The sequence below is a fragment of the Ursus americanus genome, chromosome 13 (assembly GCF_024610735.1).
Source record: "Ursus americanus isolate L20-20 chromosome 13, mUrsAme1.1.p, whole genome shotgun sequence".
Taxonomy (NCBI): Eukaryota; Metazoa; Chordata; class Mammalia; order Carnivora; family Ursidae; genus Ursus; species Ursus americanus.
In genome coordinates, this window is record NC_142139.1 from 45,933,706 (window position 1) to 45,954,969 (window position 21,264).

The 21,264-nt window shown below is 39.2% G+C and overlaps 1 protein-coding gene and 1 pseudogene across 4 annotated transcripts in view; both read left to right on the forward strand.

Annotated features, from left to right (window-relative positions):
• Window positions 1-2,702: 2,702 nt before the first annotated feature.
• Window positions 2,703-21,264, forward strand: part of TMEM144 (transmembrane protein 144) — a 40,281-nt gene continuing 21,719 nt past the window's right edge. The window contains exons 1-6 of one of the 4 annotated variants that reach the window (XM_045798746.2): window positions 2,703-2,791; window positions 2,895-3,046; window positions 6,805-6,976; window positions 9,359-9,481; window positions 11,469-11,568; window positions 13,240-13,320. In XM_045798746.2, coding sequence (XP_045654702.1) covers window positions 6,868-6,976; window positions 9,359-9,481; window positions 11,469-11,568; window positions 13,240-13,320 — 413 coding nt within the window. In that variant the 5' untranslated portion in view covers window positions 2,703-2,791; window positions 2,895-3,046; window positions 6,805-6,867. The other 3 variants (XM_045798748.2, XM_045798749.2, XM_045798750.2) reach the window with 3 other exon arrangements.
• Window positions 13,340-21,258, forward strand: LOC123793187 (eukaryotic peptide chain release factor subunit 1 pseudogene; annotated as a pseudogene).

Consider the following 21,264-nt stretch of genomic DNA (forward strand, 5'->3'; position numbering starts at 1 on the left):
TTATTCTTGGAACACTTTTAATATGGTCATAAGGTATTGGGGAGTGGAAGCCCTCTATACTCTTATGAGTAAATCTCCATTTTTAGTGAGCCAGGATCCCTGGATTGTAACCTTCAGAGAAGTTTCCTAACCCTTTTTTTTTTTCCTCCCTCCACGAGAGACAAGAAAACTAGAAGGGCCTCAAATTACCCAACTACTCTTCTTCCAAGTCTGATAAAGCTCTGATAAAGATGTTTACCTAGAAAGCTAGTCTTTATTTCAGAGAACAGAGGCTCTGAGCATGTTTCATAATGGCTACTTTTTCCCTCCCCTTGCCAGAAGCAAGAGAAAATTTTTCCCTGATCTTTACTGTGAGAACATAGCAGGACTCCTGAAGGTAAACTCCTGAAGGTATGGGTGCTGGCTGGACTCTGGGTCCTCACCATTCCTGCGGAAGAGCCCTCTAACCATAACTGGCTCTAGTGGTCATAAGGTATGATTCTCTGCATTCACCTACCTCTGCGGTTTTCAGGGAGCTGATTTACCTTGTGACCTCGATCAAGTAGTAGATCTAAGAAGAGCTGCTGATTTTCAGTGTGTTCAGCTTTCTTCTTATCCTGATGACAGGAGTGATAACTCCCAAGATCTTTAAATGCCATATCAGAAACCAGAATCCTAATATTTTTTAATATATTTTATCTCTTGACTACAAAAAAAGGGTGAGATACACAGATCTTAATATGTCAGTAATAATATATATTAGGAAACAGGCTTAGAGATATTACACGACTTTTCCAGAGATAAATGGCTAGTATATGAGGCTAACCTGGATCTTCCAATACAGACTTTTATGTTTAGACGTTAACGCATATGAAGGAAGAATTTTAGTTTAAGCAGAGGATCACCCATGTTTGGGTTGGATCTGTGGCATCATGTGAAAAGCGCTAGAGCTGGGACATCCTGTAGTAAATGTCCTCAATCCTGACTCAGCCAACTCACTAAGATTTTAGGAAATTCACAACAATGTGAGTCTCAGTTTCTCAAGGTGAATCTGAAGCAAGAATGAACCACATGATCATTGAGGTCTCCTGTAATCATGAAGTGAAACAATTGTAGGTTGGATTTAAGCCCTATGTTTTGGGGTGAGAGAGTTCGTGGGGAAAGGGAAACTTGTTTCCTCAAAATTTTTCTGAACTCTGAATTTCTGAATTAATCTCTTCCCTTAGGTGAAAAGCCTTAGCTTCCTTAATTCTTTAAATGACATGATACTTTTCCTTCCCATCTGCTACTTACACTATTGGGTTTTTTAAAATATTTTTATTTATTTATTTATTTATTTATTTATTTATTTATTTATTTATTTATTTTAGAGAGAGAGAGAGAGAGCATGAGCAGGGAGGGGCAGAGGGAGAGAGAGAGAGAGAGAGAGAATCCCAAGCAGGCTTCACAGTCAGCATGGAGGCCAAGGCGGGGCTCAATTTCATGACCCTGAGACATAACCTGAGCCAAAATCCAGAGTCGGCTGCTTAACCAACTGAGCCACCCAGGCGCCCCTGCTTCTCACACTATTGTTTATAAATATGAGTAATGTTTACAGCAGGACTTCCTTCCAGGATACCTCATCTTTGGGCTGTCCTTATGCTTTCTTCCTCTTGTAACACTACAGTCATCACCAACTACTGAACTGTCTCTGTTAACTTTCACTTCCTCAGAGAGGCCTTCCTTGATCTCCTAGACAAGGACAGAACCCAGCACTTCCCCTTTTCTGAACTTATTTGTTCATATCTGCGTCTCTTGCTATTCTGGATTCCATATGAAGGTAGGACTCCTATAGGTCACTGCTATACTTCCGGGGCTCTTGAGTCCAGAACAGTGTTGTCCAATAGAACTTTCTGCAATGATAGAAATGTTCTGTAATCTGCACATGTGACTATCGAGCCCTTAAAAAGTATCCAGTACAAATGAACCACTGAATTTTTATTCCAATTCGAATTCAAATAGCCATATGCAGTTAATGGCTACGTACCTGACAGTGGAGAACTAGAGCAATGTTTCTCAAAATCTAAATCAAGATGTCAGGAATCTGTATTTTAACTCATTCTCCAGGTAATTCTCCCCAGCAATAAAATTCGACAATTGATCTAGAATGTGATTCTCAGTACAGCTACACATTAGAATGAGCTGGTGGAAAAAATGATCCTCAGCCACATCCCCAGCTGGTCTGCTCTGGGGTCCCGGTATTAGTATTTTAAAAACTAAACAAAACAGAAAACCTCTTGGGTGATCGTAATGTCCAATCAAGTTTCAGAGGCCTGGAACGTAGTTCTCACGTGGTACTCAGTACCTATTAGATAAATACAACAGGAGAAATGGTCTGGGTGCATTTAGAAAGGATTAGTGACTACAAGTGGAATCTTGTGTTGTCCCAGAGATGTCAGTGACGTTAGTGGTTCAGATGAATTTCTTGATGGTGATAACAAATTCAGCTTTAGATAGCCTTTTATGATTGTATGAAATTCCTTGGCCTTTTCTTTCATCCATGAACAGTACAAATACTACCTAACTCTGGGACTTTTAGAGGGTGACACGCACAGAGCTGCCTGAACCATCACCTCTTAAAATACACAAAAGACTTTCTAGTTTGCTGGTTGATTGACACAGGGCCTGAGGACGCCTCCTCAGGGTCACGTGAGTCACAAGACCAGGCACGCCCGCGCAGGAGCTGGGGGAAGGTGTTTCTCAACCTGCTGCCTGGGGCGTCCTCCAGGTCTCCTTTATTGTAGCGCTCCCTCCCCCTCCCGCCGCGCTGACGGTAATTGTCCGGCAGGAAATAATGGGTGGCGGGGCAGCCAGGTCGCCCCGAGGCAACAGACCTCTGGGTCATAGGTGCTAGAGCCCTCCCTTCTCCCGCCCAGTCACAGGTAATTTGTCCCGGCAGGAAGTAAAGGCCGGCCGGGCTGTGCCAGCAGCTGGGGGAATAGGCCGGTGCGGGCTTCGCAGCGGCGCAGTGGAAACGAATCGAGTGGGTGCCGTGCTGGAGGGAGTTTCAGCGCCAGCCCCGAGCGCAGTGAGTACGAGGAACTCAAAGGAAACCCAATAGCTTTGCAGCGGAGTGTCTCCTGATTTTTCAGAATGCGCTGATTGTTAGAAAGGAAAAAATCAAAGCTCAGGATTAGTATGTTCGAGCACTGAGAAGTTTAGGCAAGATGCCGGCAGAAAGTTGCCAGGAGAGTTGAGGAAATTAACATGAAACTAAAACTGAAATCTTAGTTGCAGAACAAGTATTATTAATCAGAACGTGTCAAGTACTAACATAAAAAGGTCTACATAGAAGTTTAAATTGACAGGAAAAATTGAGAGAAAAAACATTTACTAAAAATAAGTGAAATAAAAGTACAAAAATAAAAATGAATGAATGTAATTTAATAAAATATCAGAGGACACTTGAAAGCAAGCATTTAAAAACTACTTTTAAGTGCTTTGAGATTTGTTAATTCAACAAGTCTGCACTAAAAAGAATTGGAGTAATATGCTAAAAGTGATACTGCTTTACTTTTGCATATAAATTTTATTGATTTAGAAAGGTAGATCCGTCCTTCAAGATAGTGCATTTTGCCAGCTTGCCAGCCCACATTGAAATTAGATGACTTGCTTTCTGAAACGTACTAGAGCTGTATGCAATAAATTTCATTTATTTGCAGGTAATAACTTTAATTAACACTGATAATGTTCACTCCGCAGTCAAAATGCAGCCCATGCAATCTGATCGGCACTTTAAATTATCACTTCAACCGGAATGAAATCTAAGAGGTTTGAAGCTGTCAATAGTCTTTAATAAAGCCATCTTTTCACTAAAATAATGTGCCACTTCTGAAAGTTAGACATTCTCTTATCAGTGTACTTATAGAGGTTTTGTTTCACTTTGCTATTTAATTTAAATGGAAAAAAAAGAAACTAATTCCTTAGCTATCACCAAATCATGTGTCTTCTTAGTCCCGTGATATCCTTCTCAGATAATGCCAGTTCCTCTGGCATAACAGGGCTAAAACTTCTTTGCACCTAACGTAAGACTATTATTTTTACTGAAGTAGTGTTATTGTGTTAGTGTTTCAGTATGTCTCAGAGTCTCTTCCTCAACTACATCCCCAAGGAGAATATTGTCTTATCAGCATTTGTTTTGGTTTGTTTTAAGAAAGCACATACAACTTCAAATAGACGTTTTTCTTACTAAGATTTATTGAGTAATTTTGAAGTTATCCCTGTTTTCAGTTAAATTGTCCTTAATAATGCCAAAGAATATATATTGTAGGTAGTTCTATATTTAATATTCTCTGCAAGAACACATAAGGAACAATACATGGAAAAATGAAACACCTTTATTTTTTTTTAAGATTTATTAATTTATTTATTTGATAGAGAGTGCACCAGTGTGAGCGTGGGTGGGTGCTGAGAGGGACAGAGGAAGAGGGAGAGAGAATCTCAAGCCCACTACTTACTGAGTAGAGCCCCATGGAGGGCTCAATCCCAAGACCCTGAGATCATGACCTGAGCTTAAACCAAGAGTCAGACGCTAACTGACTGAGCCACCCAGGTGCCCCAAAATACCTTTAAAGTAAATATCATTGTAAAATAAAACAACAAGGAAAGGTGATTTCAGATGTACTTTATTCAACCCCTATCCACAAGAAGTCATCACAACATTAAATTTGGAGGGAAAAAAAGACTGGATTCATTATCTTCCACTCCAGAGGGCTTAAGGAGATGAAATGAACCAAAAAGTCAATACACAAAATATGATTTCAAAATGGTATTGTGGAAAGACTCTGATTGCCCCTTTGATAAAAGGACTCTTTTGTGTTATTTTTTTTTCTCTTGTAGATTATGCAACTAAAAGAGTGAATTATATTCAATTGCCTTTTCTAATGTTACGAAAAATGTCTAAGTTCTTAGCTATTTCTTATTTTGGGTCCTTTTCTTCATAGGGAACCAGAACTACTTAATAAGCTTAGCAGTGCTGTCCAATAGAACTTCCTGTAATGGTGGAAATGTTCTATAATCTGCACTATTGAGATAACTACCGGCTATATGTGAGTGTCAAGCATTTGATATTTAATTAGCTTGGCTAAGGAACTGATTTTTTTTTTTTTTTTTTACTTAATTTTAATGAAAATTTAGTTATCCACGTGTGGCTAGTAGCTACCAGATGGCACAGCTGGCTAACTGTCTCACACTGTTCTGCTGCCTAGGTGATGGGTTGTGCATCATACCAGTTGATCTTGTACTTTAGAAGGTTCCTTTTTTTCTTCTTCCAAATTTTTATTTAAATTCTAGTTAGCTAACATGTAGTGTAATATTGGTTTCAAGAGTAGAATTTAGTGATTCAATACTTACATACAACACCGAGTGCTCATCATAACAAGTGCCCTCCTTAATGCCCATCACACATCTAGCCCATCCCCCCCCACCTCCCCCAACAGCCCTCAGTTTGTTCTCTACCCTTAAGAGTCTAGGAGAGGGCTGCCTGGGTGGCTCCCTTGGTTAAGCATCTGCCTTCGGCTCAGGTCATGATCCCAGGGTCCCGGGATCAAGTCCCGCATCAGGCTCCTTGCTCAGCGGGGAGTCTGCTTCTCTCTCTGCCTGCCACCCCCACCCCCCCCCCCCGCTTGTGCTCTCTCTCCCCCTCTCTCTGACAAATAAATAAAATCTTTTTTAAAAAAAAAAGAGTCAAGGAGATTCTGAAGGGATATTTCAAGGACATAAACCTTGAAAAGATTTAAGAAATTCTTGAAGAGATCTTTAAGGGGTTCTTCTATATGTTCAGTTATTTTTCTTTTTAAGTCATAGCGATACAAGGTTTCATGAACTACTTAAACTAATACACTCTATGAGGGTACTACTGATGAGGAAAGTGCCTTTGCCTCTAGGTAATTCTGAGTATGTAGCAGCAATACAATCTACACGTGCCCTTCGGCTCCTATCTAAAATTTTTAAAAAGCTTTTGCTTTTGAGGCACTGATAGTTTTTTTATATATTTATATGAAAAAGGGGGGCAGAGGGAGAAAGAATCTTAAGCAGCTCCATGACTAAGGCAGAGCCCCAAGTGGGGCTCGATCTCATAACCTTGAGATCATGACCTGAGCTGAAATCAAAAGTCGGATGCTTAAATGACTGAGCTGCCCAGGTGCCCCAGACTAGATGTTCTGAACATCTTCACACATGCTCACTCATTTGGTTGTCACAACAACCAATTGAAGTAAATTAAGTCCTGGTCCATAAATCTTTTCGTTATACCAGTCCACCTACACAGGATAATTTTTTTTATAATAAGAATTATCTCCAGACGTGCCTAGGTGGCTGAGTTTGTTAAGCGGCCAACTCTTGGTTTCAGCTCAGTTCATGATCTCGGGGTCCTGGAATGGAGCCCTGCGTTGGGCTCCATGCTCAGCAGGGAGTCTGCTTGAGGATTCTCTCTCCTTCTCCCTCTGCCCCTCCCCCATTCATTCTCTCACTCAAATCAATGAATGAATCTTAAAAAAAAAAAAAAAGGGTTATCTCCAGATTGGGAGAAGTTAGGCTTTCAAGCTCTGAAGACAAAGGTGGGTTTTTCTAATTGTAGATTAATGATCAGAAACTATTTGTTGGTAAAATAAAAGAAAAAACGAATGAACATGGAGTGTGAACATAATACATAATTTCAAAGTGTCCTAACTTGATCAGGAAGAAGGACTCAGCATACTTTCAAAAAGCTCAATAAATACCACTTAGTAATCACAATTTGTTCACAGACTCACAACTTCTTAATGGTTTTATTTTTATTTATTTCAGAAGCTCTTGAAAAGGACACCAAGTGTAAAGTGAACCGGCTCATTGTCAGGCAGTTCTGGAACCATGAGCACTAACGGAACAGACCTAACAATTGGTTTCATCTCCTCTTCTGTAGCTGTCCTTTTGTTTGGCTCAAACTTTGTACCGCTTAAAAAATATGATACTGGTGATGGTAATTATTTTTCCTTCATGGTTAACTTTCAATTACTTTCACATGTGAAGTTCTCTTTTTTGGTGTTTTTTTTTTAATGATGGCTACACATTTTCTTGTAACTGGCGCCAAATGAATAGAGTTTATAATAAATCATTTGATAATGCTCATGCCAGTTTATCTGTGATTTAGTCAGTATAGAATAGTCTTAAGGTTGTGTTTCATGGTAAAGCTGGGAGAGTGACTGTCAGGAAAGCATTTGAGCCTTACCTGTTATGTTTACAAAAGAAGAAAGTTAGTCAGTTCTACTAATATACACTTGTTTGGAAAATGTGAATTTCAAATATGCTTCATATAATAATAAACAGTTTGAGCACAACATGAATTTTGTGCTTATGTGCCATTTTTTTTTTATTTTTCAAGGTTTTATTTATTTATTTGACAGAGATAGAGACAGCCAGAGAGAGAGGGAACACAAGCAGGGGGAGTGGGAGAGGAAGAAGCAGGCTCCCAGCGAAGGAGCCTGATGCGGGGCTCGATCCCATAACGCCGGGACCATGCCCTGAGCCGAAGGCAGACGCTTAACGACTGAGCCACCCAGGCGCCCCACTTATGTGCCATTTTGACTCTGATACAGCACTCGGTGAGCACAGAAAACTGCACCCAGATGAATAAAGACGCGTGGGAAAGCACGAGATGCGCTTACACACACACCCCTCTCCATCCTGCCACTCCCTCAGCACTACACCTGTTCACGTCTGGTGTTAGGACCCCCGCATCCACCAGCTTCACCATAGCTCACAAGCTGCCACACTTCTGATGCCCACTCCCCTAAGCAACCTTCAAGTCTTTTTCAAGTTAAGGTGTCATATTTATTGTAATACTTGTGAATTTTTTAACCACTTAGCAGTATAAAACTGAACTTTTTTTTTTATTAGTTCTTGTCTTTTTTTTTTAATTAGGTTTCTGTCTTTTTTTAAAAATATGTTGTTGATGAAATGTTTTTTGAGTGGTGTTCCCTTTTCCCCCATAAAATCTCCGCGGTTTTTATTATGTGATTTGGCACAGTGCCGTGTTTTTAGGAACGCACGTGACACATTATAGTTGACCCGACTGTAATATGAACTTCAGTGAAAGAGAAGCAAGAGTTTTGTTTTTTTGGTGTTTGTTTTTATCCACTTGCCTAGGAGATGATAGCCAGGAGAAGGAGATGTTCAGATGTTATGCTGAACACCTGGCGGGAAGCAGTGACTGTATCACCTCACTTCCTTATGTCTTGCTACTACTTAAACAACAGAATTACAAATCTTTTTCTTCCAGAGCCTTTCTTCTCTTTTTCTTTGGAGTTAGGATGGAAATGGAAACTACTAAAAGAAGAACAAAATATATACTAAGGGGTAGAGGAACTGGCTTTTAGGTTTCTCTCAACAATTGTGATCCTGGACAAGTCTCATCAGCTCTTTTGTTCTCAGTTTCTCATTTGGAAAATGAAGAACTTGTAAGATGAAGTTCCCTTTCATCTCTGTGATCTTCCTTTTTTGTCCTAGAGGCTAACAGCTATTTTTTTTTCTCTCCTCCACTGTGAGATTGAATTGAAGTAGGGAAAAACCTTCCACAGGCAGAGTCAGAAGTGGTACACAGAGTTATACCCGGCCTAGTGTTTCTTCCAGTATCGACTTTCTCTTTAACCGTGTAATCCCTAAACCCTTGATGGTACAAAGCTTCAGGTATAGATAGACCTCATATCACCATGTCATCTTCAGCTAACTGGCAAATGGCAACCCAGAACACAGAAGGAGAACGCCCTGACCCAGAATGCTAGTTCTCATGCTTGTACCATCTGGCTCATCACAGGCATTCAACTCTAACTGTGAAAGGTCTTGCATGTGGCCATGAGTGGCTTTGTTTTTATCCCAAAGGTGACATAAATGATCCCGAAAGGTTTAAATTACTACTGTGCTATTCTGAAGTTCTTGATGCTGTGTTTTGGTGAGAGATGGCACTAGGTATAATATTCATGTAAAAATGCATAGACTTAGTCTTGCCAATACTCTTCAGTAGAAAATTCTTGATTTGTCTAATACGTGAAACAAAAGAATGTTAAGCAGGAATGCACTGTGCTTGGCAAGCTTTGGAGTAAACAGCATCGGTTTAAATTCCAGCTCTACAAACCGTTAGCTGTTGAGACAAGCTACTTATCTCACATTCATTTTTCTCCGTCTTTAAACTAGGGTTAACTGTGATGCATAGTAGTGGTAAAAATCGCATTAGGTGTGCAAAGCACCCACATAGAGGCCTTCAATATGTTGTGACCATTCCTATAATAATATCTCTTTGATACTTCTAAGCATTAATTTACTCAAACCAGTTTGAATCACTGAAACCAATTTCTTTTATTTCCAGGAATGTTTCTCCAGTGGGTACTTTGTGCTGCCATATGGTTGATTGCCCTGGTGGTCAATCTGATATTACATTGCCCGAAATTTTGGCCTTTCGCAATGGTTGGGGGCTGCATTTGGGCAACAGGTAATGCTGATATAATTTATTCTGTAGTCATTTAATACTATGATCAAAATAACTCTGGTTCATAGTAAAAGGAAATAGTGCAGACAGCAATTCTGAATAATCCTTAGTCATAGAGACTAGAAATTAGTTTAGTTTCTTTCATTCAGATGCTTAATAAATATTTTGGGTACATTTCCTGACTTTTTCCTCTTAATGATTTCTTTCTTAGTTCCTGATAGAAAATTATAGCAAAAATGTTTCAGTTGCTCTCTGTTCAAGCATAATTCATATATTGGTTTAAATGCTCCAGTCTTTCTTTCTCTATGTTAATCGGAAAATATTTTTTTCAATAGTAGTCTCTACTAATAAAATATTTAAGACTTGTCCTTAAAAGTAGGCAAACAGACACATTATCATTTCAAAAGCACTGGCAAAAAAAAACAAAAGCAAACAAAAATCTCCCCTCTGTTGCTTTATCAATACCTGGAATTATATAACTGGAATTTATACCTTTGTTTGACCAGTAAGGATGGTTTTCCTTCTATTAATATTAATATATCCCAGGAGAATTCTATTCTATTTAGCAAAAAAAATTCCAGGTATCAAGGATTTTTTAGAGGTTAATTTGATTAAAAGCAAATAAATTTTAAAATATTAAAAACTTATTGGATACCCACTTAATTTGAATTCCTGCAGAATTAAATAATCTAGTGAAGTTCCTGAGTTGGGGGACAGAAGAGTTCACTTTTAAATTTCCACTGGAATTTAGATTATTATATCTCCCTTATACCTTGGTAGGATTATGTTTATCATGTCTAATGGGGAGAGGGATACAGAGAAAACTCTCTGTATCCTACAGATCTTTATAACAACTATAGTATTTATAATTACCCAACAGGTTTCATTGGGATTCAGTGGGGGAAGGGAGGGCTGTAATTGGAGAAATGTTGCAGATGTGGATGCTATAGGTCATAGTAACTGAATGGAGATGGGAAGTAGAGGAAAGGGAGCAGCCAATGATGATGTAGGGATTTTATCATAGATGATTAGGAGGGTGGTGGTATCACTGACAAGAGTGATGAAAATAGAGAAAAGTATGTGTCCAAAAAGAAAAGTGATGAGTTCAGTTTGGGACCTTTTGAGACTGAAGTTTCTAATGTTCCCACAGTGAGGGACATCTGGTCGGAGATCTCTTGTTTTGGAAGCAGAGCACAAAAACTCTGGAGAAGGTCCAGGCTAGAGCAATAGCTCTGGGAGCATGTGTCTCTAATTGATAGCTGAAATCCTTAAATTAGGTCAAGTGCCCAAAGAAGACTATATAGCAAGAGGAAGAATGTGTTCAAGGGAAAATGTTTAGGGGGCACCTAAATCCAGACAGTATGACAAGAAAGAGTAGCCTGTGAAAGAGAGAGACAGGAGGGAATCAGGAAATGACAGCATCTTGGAAACCACCAGAGGAAACCTTTCAAGAGAAGATTGCAGGACTGAGGCCAGACTGCTCAGAGGTTAAGAACTATAAAAAAAATAATCAAACAATTTGTCCTTGAGTGACCTTCTAGAACACAAAGCAATGAATACAGGGCTCTAGAAGATAAGTCAATGAGCATGGAAGAGCAGTCTGGGGTCATATTGGGCCAAAGGCTTGATTAGTGCTTGACTCTGGTTCAAGTCTAAGAGGACAGTCACTACTAATTTTATCATTAGCAGTTTCTGAAAAAAGTTATAGAATAGAGACCTATGTTAAGGATAAAGAGCATTGGGGCAATTAGGCAAAGAGCTAATTCATCATTTTTCTTTGTAAGATTTTGTCTTACGCCTAGTTCTAGCAATCATAAACCTGCGTATAATGCCAAAAAATATAGTTCTTTCATTCAAAGACTGAGGAATTGTGCTTTCCTACATTTGTCCAAATCCCATAAGCTTCATTTGAAGTTAAAAATTAATTCAATTTATAAATGTATTTTTGAATTAGAAATAACATATTTTTTTCTGTATGTTACATCTCCAGGGAACATTGCTGTTGTTCCAATTATCAAAACCATTGGTTTAGGCCTTGGAATCTTAATCTGGGGATCATTTAATACCTTAACTGGCTGGGCAAGCTCAAGGTAACACAAAACAATTTCAACTAAGATTCTCTACACTGATAATAAGGCAAGTCCTAGGGATTGGGCTAGCTGAGAGGAATAACCTGGTTTTTACCCTCACAGAGATTACAGCTGTAAGATATACACATGAAATATGCTACTTTTAATTATTATTTGCCCTAAATTCTACTATCCGATCTAGATATTTGGTTAAGATACAGTAAAGAATTATCTCTTCAGAACAGAAGAAGGAAGAGAGGAGGGGAACTGATGAGTATTTTCCCTTTCTATTGTGTGACAATTTGCTAGACGTGTTATATGCATCATTCTCCTCTCCTTTTCACAAACATGAGGTAAGCACTGCCTTATAAGAGAGCTGAAAGACAAGGAGATTGAGTAACTTGCTGAATATCACAGGATGACTAAGCTAGGCTTCAAACCCAGGTCATCTAGTTCTAAAGCACATATTCCTTCAGGAACCTGGGCCAGGGTCAGCAAACCATGGCCCACCATCCCAGCCATTTTTGTAAATAAAGTTTTATTGGAACACAGCCAAACCCACCCATTTCATATCGTCTCTGCCTGCTTTTACACTGTAGTGGCAGAGTTGAGTAGTTGCGAGGGACCATCTGGCCCACTATGCCTAAGATATTTACTCTCTAGCCCTTCAAGGAAAAGTGTGCCAGCCCCAGCTCTAGAGGGGTCCAGAGGGTCACCACAAGCCACATGGTGTCCGTTTATATTTAAAGTTAAATGAATTAAAATTTGATAAAATGAAACATTCAGCTCCACAGCTGCACTGCCCACAGATCAAGTGTCAACAGCCCTAGATGGCTAGAAACACCCTGTTACACAGTGCACCTGTAGAAGACCCCCGTCACCATAGAAACTTCTTTTGACTGTGCTGCCCTTGTTCACATTAAAATTAACACTCAAACTGAGTTTGGGGAAGAGGAGTAGAAGGAAGGATGTCACTCTCACCTTACTTTTTGGGCTCCTCTTCCCTCTCAAAGCATTATAGCAACCTCAGTAATAACAAAAGGAACTAACCTCCAATCTAGTCTTTCCTGGCCTTTCCCCATTCTTCCACCAGCTTCTTACAAGTGCTATTTTCTTTTGCTGCTTCTTCTTGCCTCTTTCATTCTTGCCCTGAATGGGTCACAGTAATTGTTAGTAACAATTTCTACAATGTCAAGGCATGAAAAAAATATATATATATAAAATATATATATATATATATATACACACACACACTATATATATATGGTGATGCCAAAAAGTAGTGATCTTTAACCAAGCAGTTACTTAAAAGGCTGTCTCAATAAATAGTATACAAAATTGCAGCCAATTAATTAGCATTCACTTAGCCACTAATCTATTTTGTCTTCCTTCTTCCTTAATCTTAATAAGAAAGGGACACTCACAAGTACTTTTACGTATACTAACTCATTTACAATATCTTTATAAGAAGGAAGGTATATATATAATAATAATTATACCTATCTTATAGGTACCGCTTTTTAAACATGGGGAATTGAGGCACGGAAAAGAGTTAACTTGTTGAAGTCACAGTTAGTAAGAGAGGGATTTAGGATTTGAATCCAGGAATCTGACCCTGAGTCTATGCTCTTGAACGCTATGATGAACACATTTTCAAAAATACCTACTTTAATGTAACTTTCTCAATTCCAGGTTTGGCTGGTTTGGAATGGATGCAGAAGAAGTGTCAAAACCGGTGCTAAATTATGTCGGAGCTGGATTATCAGTAGTAAGGTACACAGTCATTTCTGATCTAACTGTTCTTCCAAACATTTAGAATACCTTTTAGAGATCCCAATGTGGTCACATTTTTTTAAACGTGCATTTCATAAAAGTGACATGATTTGTCCTCAGACTCTTCATTTACATTTACAGATTTGCCTTTCGAGGACAAAAAGGGCCAGCTCCGGGGTCCCAGCCCCCAGCTTTAATTCTTGAAAACTCCGAGACCCCAGGAAAATCGTTGAGCTGCTTTGAAGCTCACTTTCATTTATGTGTGACCTTTAGAAAAATTATAGTACATAGCTCATAAATTAGAATCAAATGGCACATTATTTTGCAAACTAAACAATACTGTATAAATACATGTTTTCTGGCTCCCGAGGCCCCTGGAATAGCCATTAATTCTCTCCTCTTATCTCCTCTCATTACTCACTTCCTCTTGCCCCCCCAGTTTCCACATTCCTGTCACCTCATCTCTTCTTATCCCAGTCAGACAACTACTCTCTCACTCATACTCATTTAAATACGTGTTTTGGGATGTGTCTGTGTCTAGTCGTATGCACTATATGAATGAAGATGAAAATGACTTTAAATCTCTATATGGCAGTGTTCGATCAATAAAACTCCAGCAAGAATTAGGTCACCTTAAATTCAGTCCCCTTTCCCTTCTAGACTCCATTTATATTCCCTGTCAGTGCTTCACATAATGGATAGCCCTGCCTGGAAAGATTTTAGTACTTTTTTATTTTTCAGGGAAAGAACACTATATTTCTCTTCCTCCTGCAATGATGGCTTTTCCCCAGCCACATTCAGGAACAATCTCTTTGTCATTGAAATGTTACCTAAGAGAGTGGTTGCAGGCCAATTGGAGAAGAAATAACATAGATTATTCTAAAAAAGCAGATTCCTGACATTTTTGGTTAGAGGCAATTTTATGTATTTTGTACAATTCACATGGCATCCTAGCGTTGAATAGCTCTCTCAAAAACAATTTCTTTACGCCCCAAAATTGTAATGTAGCGTGCCTTAGTTTTGACTTAATAGTAATTTAAGACCAATTTTACAGTCTGTCAGGCATTGTTTTTCTCCATATTTCTTCTTTCTTTAGAAAGTGTACATTCTCTAAAATTGCAAATTATTCCTATTCTACCGACTTCTACCTCTATGACCTTGGGCAAATTACTTAATTTCTCCAAGCCTTGGTTTCTTCATGTGGGGCTAAAGTGAAGGTAATAATTGTGCCAGGCTTATAAAATATTTTAAAGGCGAAATGAAAAGAAATATGTTAAGTGCTTTGTGTATTGCTAGGTACATGGCTAATGCTTTGTAAGTTGGGTAATTTTTATTATAATCATCATTATTTGTATCAATAGCTAGTTCATGTTCAATTACTGGCTTCCCTTCGGGCATCTGTTGTTCAGCTCTGTGGTAAACTGTCAGTGCACTTGGGAATCAGGGGGCTTGGTTTGGAGCTCGGGCTGTGGCACAGAAATGCGATGATCTCTTCCTGTAGTGCATTCTGGCTCCCTTTTAGGTTTCTTTACCAAGAGAACCTTTTGGAAACTTTCATTATTTTAACTCCGTTAAATCCGTTTGTTCAAGGGCATTCATTGAATAAGCTTGGAGTTTCGTGGCCAGTATAAAGAAGCTTGGAATATGGTCACATTTGTTTGGGCACCTCCTGTTGCTTTTCTTTTTAAAACTGAAATTATTGATCTTATCCTCTGTACAGTCCAGTTTTTAAAGGATAGGTGAGATTGTTTTCAGCATTACATTTTCCCTATATGTAAGGTAGGTATCAGTCAGTTTCTACAACCAAAACCACTCTAGGTATTTTATTTTATTTTATTTATTTTATTATTTATTTATTTTGGGAGAGTGGGCAAAGGGAGAGAGAATCTTAAGCATGTTCCACACCTACCACAGAGCCTGACCTGGGGCTCGATCTCATGACCCTGAGATCACAACCTGAGCCAAAATCAAGAGTTGGGTGCTTAACAGACTAAGCCACCCAGGGGCCTCCTCTAGGTATTTTAAACAGCAGAGCATTTCACACAGGGAATTGTTTACAAAATTTCAGTAAGGCCTTTTGGAGCTAAAGGAAGAAGGGGGCTCTGCCCAAAGCCCTGGAGCCCACACTCTAACCAGCACAGTTGCCTCTGCCCTGAAACTACCAGAGCCGCCATCCAAACAAAATGGCTTTTCTCAACTTTTAAGTCTATTTGTATGCCTCCCGTTGGTAAAACCTAGCTGCTAATACAGTTTGGGAAGACAGTTTTCAGCCTAGAAAGGCTCCATGGTCAGGAGAGAATATATGGAGGTGGGTGTGGAGCTGACACAAAGAAACAATGTTCTCTTTGACAAACTTTAATGAAGATCCAGGAGTCAGAGTTCATAAAAAAGCAGATTTCCTTTCCAATTAAAAAAAAATTGCTTTGGTTTATCCATGAGTCTACTCCCCATTTCTTTGTCACTTAACTTGCTTTTCCTGGAGAGTTGTGTTGTGAGGAAATCCAGTCTTTGTTTCCAGCCATTACCTTTCTTCAGAGCCACAGTCCTTATATCTAACTATGGACCAAGCTTGACATCTCTACAGAGCTGCCCCCCAGGCACCTCCTCCCCAGTCTGAGATGAGATAATGCCTGGAAGAAGACCCTGCCGGGTCAGGCACATGGTCAGCCCTCCACCAACACTAACCGTTAGTTCCTTTCTCTCTGCCTTCAGTATTTCCCAATCAGAATTACTTTTCTTATTCTACCCTTCCCTGCACACTGGTTCCTCTTCCTGTGTTCCCTCTCTCCTAGAATGTAATAGCCACGGTTATTCAAATTCAAAACCTTAGTCATCTTGAGGTTTTTTTTTTTTCCCTTTCATACCCCATTCTGTATCTAATCCTGTAAAAAAAAAATTTCTTAATGTTTCACAGGTTCTTCCTTTCTTTTCCCCCAGTTCTTTACTATATATCCACCTGCATATGACTGTAAAAATCTCACATCTAGGGGCACTTGGGTGGCTCAGTCAGCTAAGCGTCTGACTCTTGGTTCTGGCTCAGGTCATGATCTCAGGGTCATGATCTCAGGGTCATGAAATTGAGCCCCATGTGAGGCTCCACACTCAGCTCGGAGTCTGCTGGGGATTCTCTCTCTCCTTCTCTCTCTGCCCCTCATCCCACTCACTTGCTGTCACTCTCTCTCTCTATCAAATAAATTAAAAAGAAAATTAAAAAAAAAAAAAATCTCAGAGCTGCCGCCAGGGAGGAGCAGGCCTGCCACCTAGGACTGGGAGGGAGGAGGAGGCGAGAAGATGGCAGGCGACCCCAGTGCTGCCAACAGGAGCATGAAGATCTGGAAGACCAAGAAGTTCATCAAGAGCTTGGAGACGGCCCGCGGCCATGGCACAAGCATGATATCACTGATCATTCCTCCCAAAGACCAGATTTCATGAGTGGCAAAAATGTTAGCAGACGAGTTTGGAACTGCTTCTAACATTAAGTCAAGTAAACTGCCTTTCAGTCCTGGGAGCCATTACATCTGTACAACAAAGACTCAGACTTTATAACAAAGTACCTCCAAATGGCCTGGTTGTTTGCTGTGGTACAATTGTAACAAAGAAGGAAAGGAAAAGAAAGTCAACATTGACTTTGAACCTTTCAAACAAATTAGTAGGTCATTGTATTTGGTATTCAACAAATTCATACAGAGGCTCTCACAGCACTACTCTCAGATGACAGCAAGTTTGGCTTCATTGTAACAGATGGTAGTGGTGCACTTTTGGGCACACGCCAAGGAGACTCAAGAGAAGTCCTGCACAAATTCACTGTGGATCTCCCAAAGAAACATGGTAGAGGAGGTCGATCAGACTTGTGTTTTGCTCTTTTAAGAGTGGAAAAGTGACATAACTATGTTCAGAAAGTAGCTGAGACTGCTGTTCAGCTGTTTATTTCTGGGAACAAAGTGAATGTGGCTGGTCTTGTTTTAGCTGCATCAGCTGACTTTTAAACTGAACTAAATCAATCTGATATGTTTGATCAGAGGTTGCAATCAAAAGTTTTAAAATTAGTTGATATTTCCTGTGGTTGTGAAAATGGATTCAACTAAGCTATTATCTCTGAAGTCCTCTGCAACGTGAAATTCATTCAAGAGAAGAAATTAATTGGATGACACTTTGATTAAATCAGCCAGGACACAGGCAAGTACTGTTTTGGAGTTGAAGATACACTAAAGGCTTTAGAAATGGGAGCTGTGGAAATTCTAGTAGTCTGTGAAAATCTGGATATAATGAGATACAGTCTTCATTGCCAAAGCACGGAAGAGGAGAAAATTATCTAACTCCAGAACAAGAGGAGGATACATCTCATTTCACAGACAAAGAGACAGGACAAGAACATGAGCTGACTGAGAGAGTATGCCTCTGCTGGAATGGTTTGCTAACAACTCTAAAAAATGTGGTGCTATATTGAAAATTGTCACAGATAAGTCATAAGAAGGATCTCAGTTTGTGAAAGGATTTTCTGGAATTGGAGGTTATCTTGCAGTATCAAGTAGACTTCCAGAGAATGGAATACCAAGGAGGAGATGATGAATTTTTTGACCTTGATGACTACTAGGTAGTCAACATGGGTCCGGCAAAATGTGCCTCATTCTCCAGCATCCAATCCAAGGAGCATACCCGTGGTGGAATACAAACAGATCCCTGCCTAACAATTGAAACATTTCCAGAACTTAGTCCATGAGCACTGGATATTGAAAAGAAAACTGAAACAAAACCAGACCCAACCCTACACTTTGGGTTGTCATGGTGTTAGTGCAGCAGTCTAGAACTGGATATTGAAAAGAAAACCGAAACAAAACCAGACCCAACCCTACGCTTTGGGTTGTCATGGTGTTAGTGCAGCAGTCTAGAACTCAGTTCCTAAAATGCCACTTTGGACTAATTTAGAAAAGAATCCCAGTTTTTACTTTTACGTGATGGTGAAATTGGTTGCTTTTATATTTCATGAAGAAAAAAATTTTTTTTAACCTTCATACATAGAATCAAAAATACTTTAACTGCCATAAAACTTCAAAAGTTAATAGAAATGAGAGCATAAAAAAAAATCTCACATCTACTTTCCCTAGTTCCATTTTTTCCTATTGCCAGTATAGCTTGCTTGTATCTGCTATCAAATCAGTTATCACTCTTCTAATTAAGAACCTTGGAAGACTCCCATTGGATTCAGAAGAAATCTGTCTCCTTAGTCTGGTATGTCCACCATCACAGATTTTCAACCCGTCCTCCTAGATAGCTTTCTCCCTGTATTATCAATTCACTGACCTAGGATTATTTATCACACCATACCCCAGACACTTCCCCCAGCCCAAAGACCCTTTCCTCAGCTTCCTTGGCCTTCCTTATATATCAGTTGAGATTTTTTTTCCATCCTGTGTTGTTTTCTTGATTTCCCTTCATCCTCATTAGAGTGAGTTGTCCCTAAACTTCCATTGCATTTTGAACTTCTTCTATTATGGAAGGGTCTGTTTTGTATTACTCATACAATTCCTTTATCCTTGAACTGTGAGATCCTGAAGGACAAAGTCTGTTATTTTCTTTGAATACCATTCTCCCACCATCACCATCAGACTTTGCCACACAGTGCTTGACACTTAAAAGATGCTCAGTAAAGCCTTGTTAAATTAAGTTGTCAGGGTAAACACGTACACGCAAGTTCTAATAGTAAGATGGGTAGGATTACTAATCTAGGGAAACTGGAAAGATCAAAAATGTAGAAAGGCACTCCTGCATATCACATATTGATTTTTCTAAAATTTTCCATGCTTTTGACAATATTCACAGACTATCATGGACCTTTGTGTCTGACATACTGCACCAAGTTCTGTAAGTCTTTAGCCCAAAAGACCTTGTGATCTGTTTGGTTTCATGTTCATATCCATAAGATAAATTTCATTACCTTGTCCTAACTTAGTGCCCTGTAGCCCCCCTTAATCTAATTGAGCTGACTTACCTATTTTGTGACAAGCACTAGTCACACAAGTTCAAAGCCACTCATATCTTAGTTCTGATTTTTTTTCCTCATGCTCGAAACCCCCTCTCCCATCCAATAGGTTCTTTATTTCCTAACGCATTTTGAGATTTTACCATGTTCTCAAAAGTACACTAAGAATTTTGTATGCATTACTATTTAATTCTCATCACGGCTCGGTGAGGTGGGCACATCCCCATTTCTTTAGATGGAAAAAGTTGAGGCTCAGAGAGCCTAAGTGATTTGTAGGAGGGTCATACAGTCATTTGAAGAAACACTCAAAGACTTTCTCATTGGTACCCTTCAAGTATTTCTAACATACCATCCTGTATTGTTATTAGGAAAACACCCTGGTCTATACAAAGTGAGGGTTTTCATGGTAACTTTGAGAAGAAAATGCAGTTGAGATGTCTAATAATAGCTTTGCAAATTAGCATGTGTGTAAGCACACATTTAACTAAGATACACACATTTAATTAGGCTTTATGCATTCATTTTTACTGAGTGTTAAGCACTTTGAGGATCTTGAAGGAGATCTTATCTTCCGTCGAATTAGAAAATCTGTAGAGAAAAAAGTTTACAAGGACTTGTGGTAAATGGTCTGGATTATGCGATGACTATTCTTAGTGTTGTGGGAATTCAGACAAGAAGAAGAGTCAGTGAGGACTGAGGTGGGAGGGGGGAGGTTTCTTGTCACATTAAGCACTTCAGTCCTTCTTTAGTTTGGATAAGAAGAGGGGAGTATGTGCTGTGTTCAGCTAAGAAAGAGAAGCAAGAGCAGGTGGTTGTGGAAGATGGGGGTGAAGGAGAGGTTAGAGCAGGGACAAGTCAGAGATGAAAATCCCTGTGGAGAATTATGTGGAGTAGGTTATAGGGAACATAACAAAGGGGAATAAAACTCAAAAGGACAGTTAAATTTGCTGTAGAAGGGAATATGGAACCATTAAAGTTTTTAAAGCAAGTAGTAAGAGACTGAACTAAGGAAGCTAACTAAGAAATTTTAAATTTGTATTTAAAAAAGTACACATTATAAGCACTAGTCTGCACTTTGCTACCTACACTATTTCAGCCTCCTCTGTACTTTGAAAACTTATTATATTGCTTTAGCTCTGGAACCATGCAAACATATTTTTAAAAGGAATGTCAAAGGTATACCAGAATTGTTAGTTTCCTAAGTTAATTTAATATTTTAACAAATTTTAACCTATTTGCATGGTTCAAAAGTCAATGGTAAGTGAAGCATTTGTTACATGGATATATAGAGCATTATGAGAAGATGTCAAAGGGGGAAAAGTCATCAGGCTTATGCATGTGTTTTTATCTCTTAAAATATACTCTGCAGATCTTTCCATATCAGAGCACAGAGGGTGTCCTCATTTCTTTTTTTATATCTGTGTGGCATTCCATTGTGTGACCATGCAGATTGCCTCCTCTGAGTGTGGGTGTAGCGGTGTTCTCGGGCCCCAGAGTCTCCTCCACGGGGGTTGCACAGTGCTGTATTCACATCAGTGGTAACTGTCCGCTAAAGTTTGTCCAACAAGGATGTTGTTAAACATTTAGGGTTTTGTCAGTATAAAAGGTGAGAAATAGTACTTCCAGGTGGTTTTCATTTGTATTTTTTTTTTTCCGTGTGATTCCAGAGGTAAGCAAGAATAAAAGAAAGATGCTGCTGTTGATTGAAACAAGAAAATCAAGAGGAAGGTCTGATTTGAGGGGAAATCTTATGAGTAAGCCTTCTAACTCATTGCAGTTAAGGACAACGAGAGATGTCAAAGAGAATGTCATCCTAGAGAAATGGCAGGGCCCCTGAAGAGGCAGTGTGGCAGTAATCGTCATGCATTAGGACTGGATTTAAGCTGTGTTTTCTCATAAAATTCAGGCAGCTTGATATAAACCAGGGTTCTGATAAACATCACTAAAATTTATTTTCTTTACAG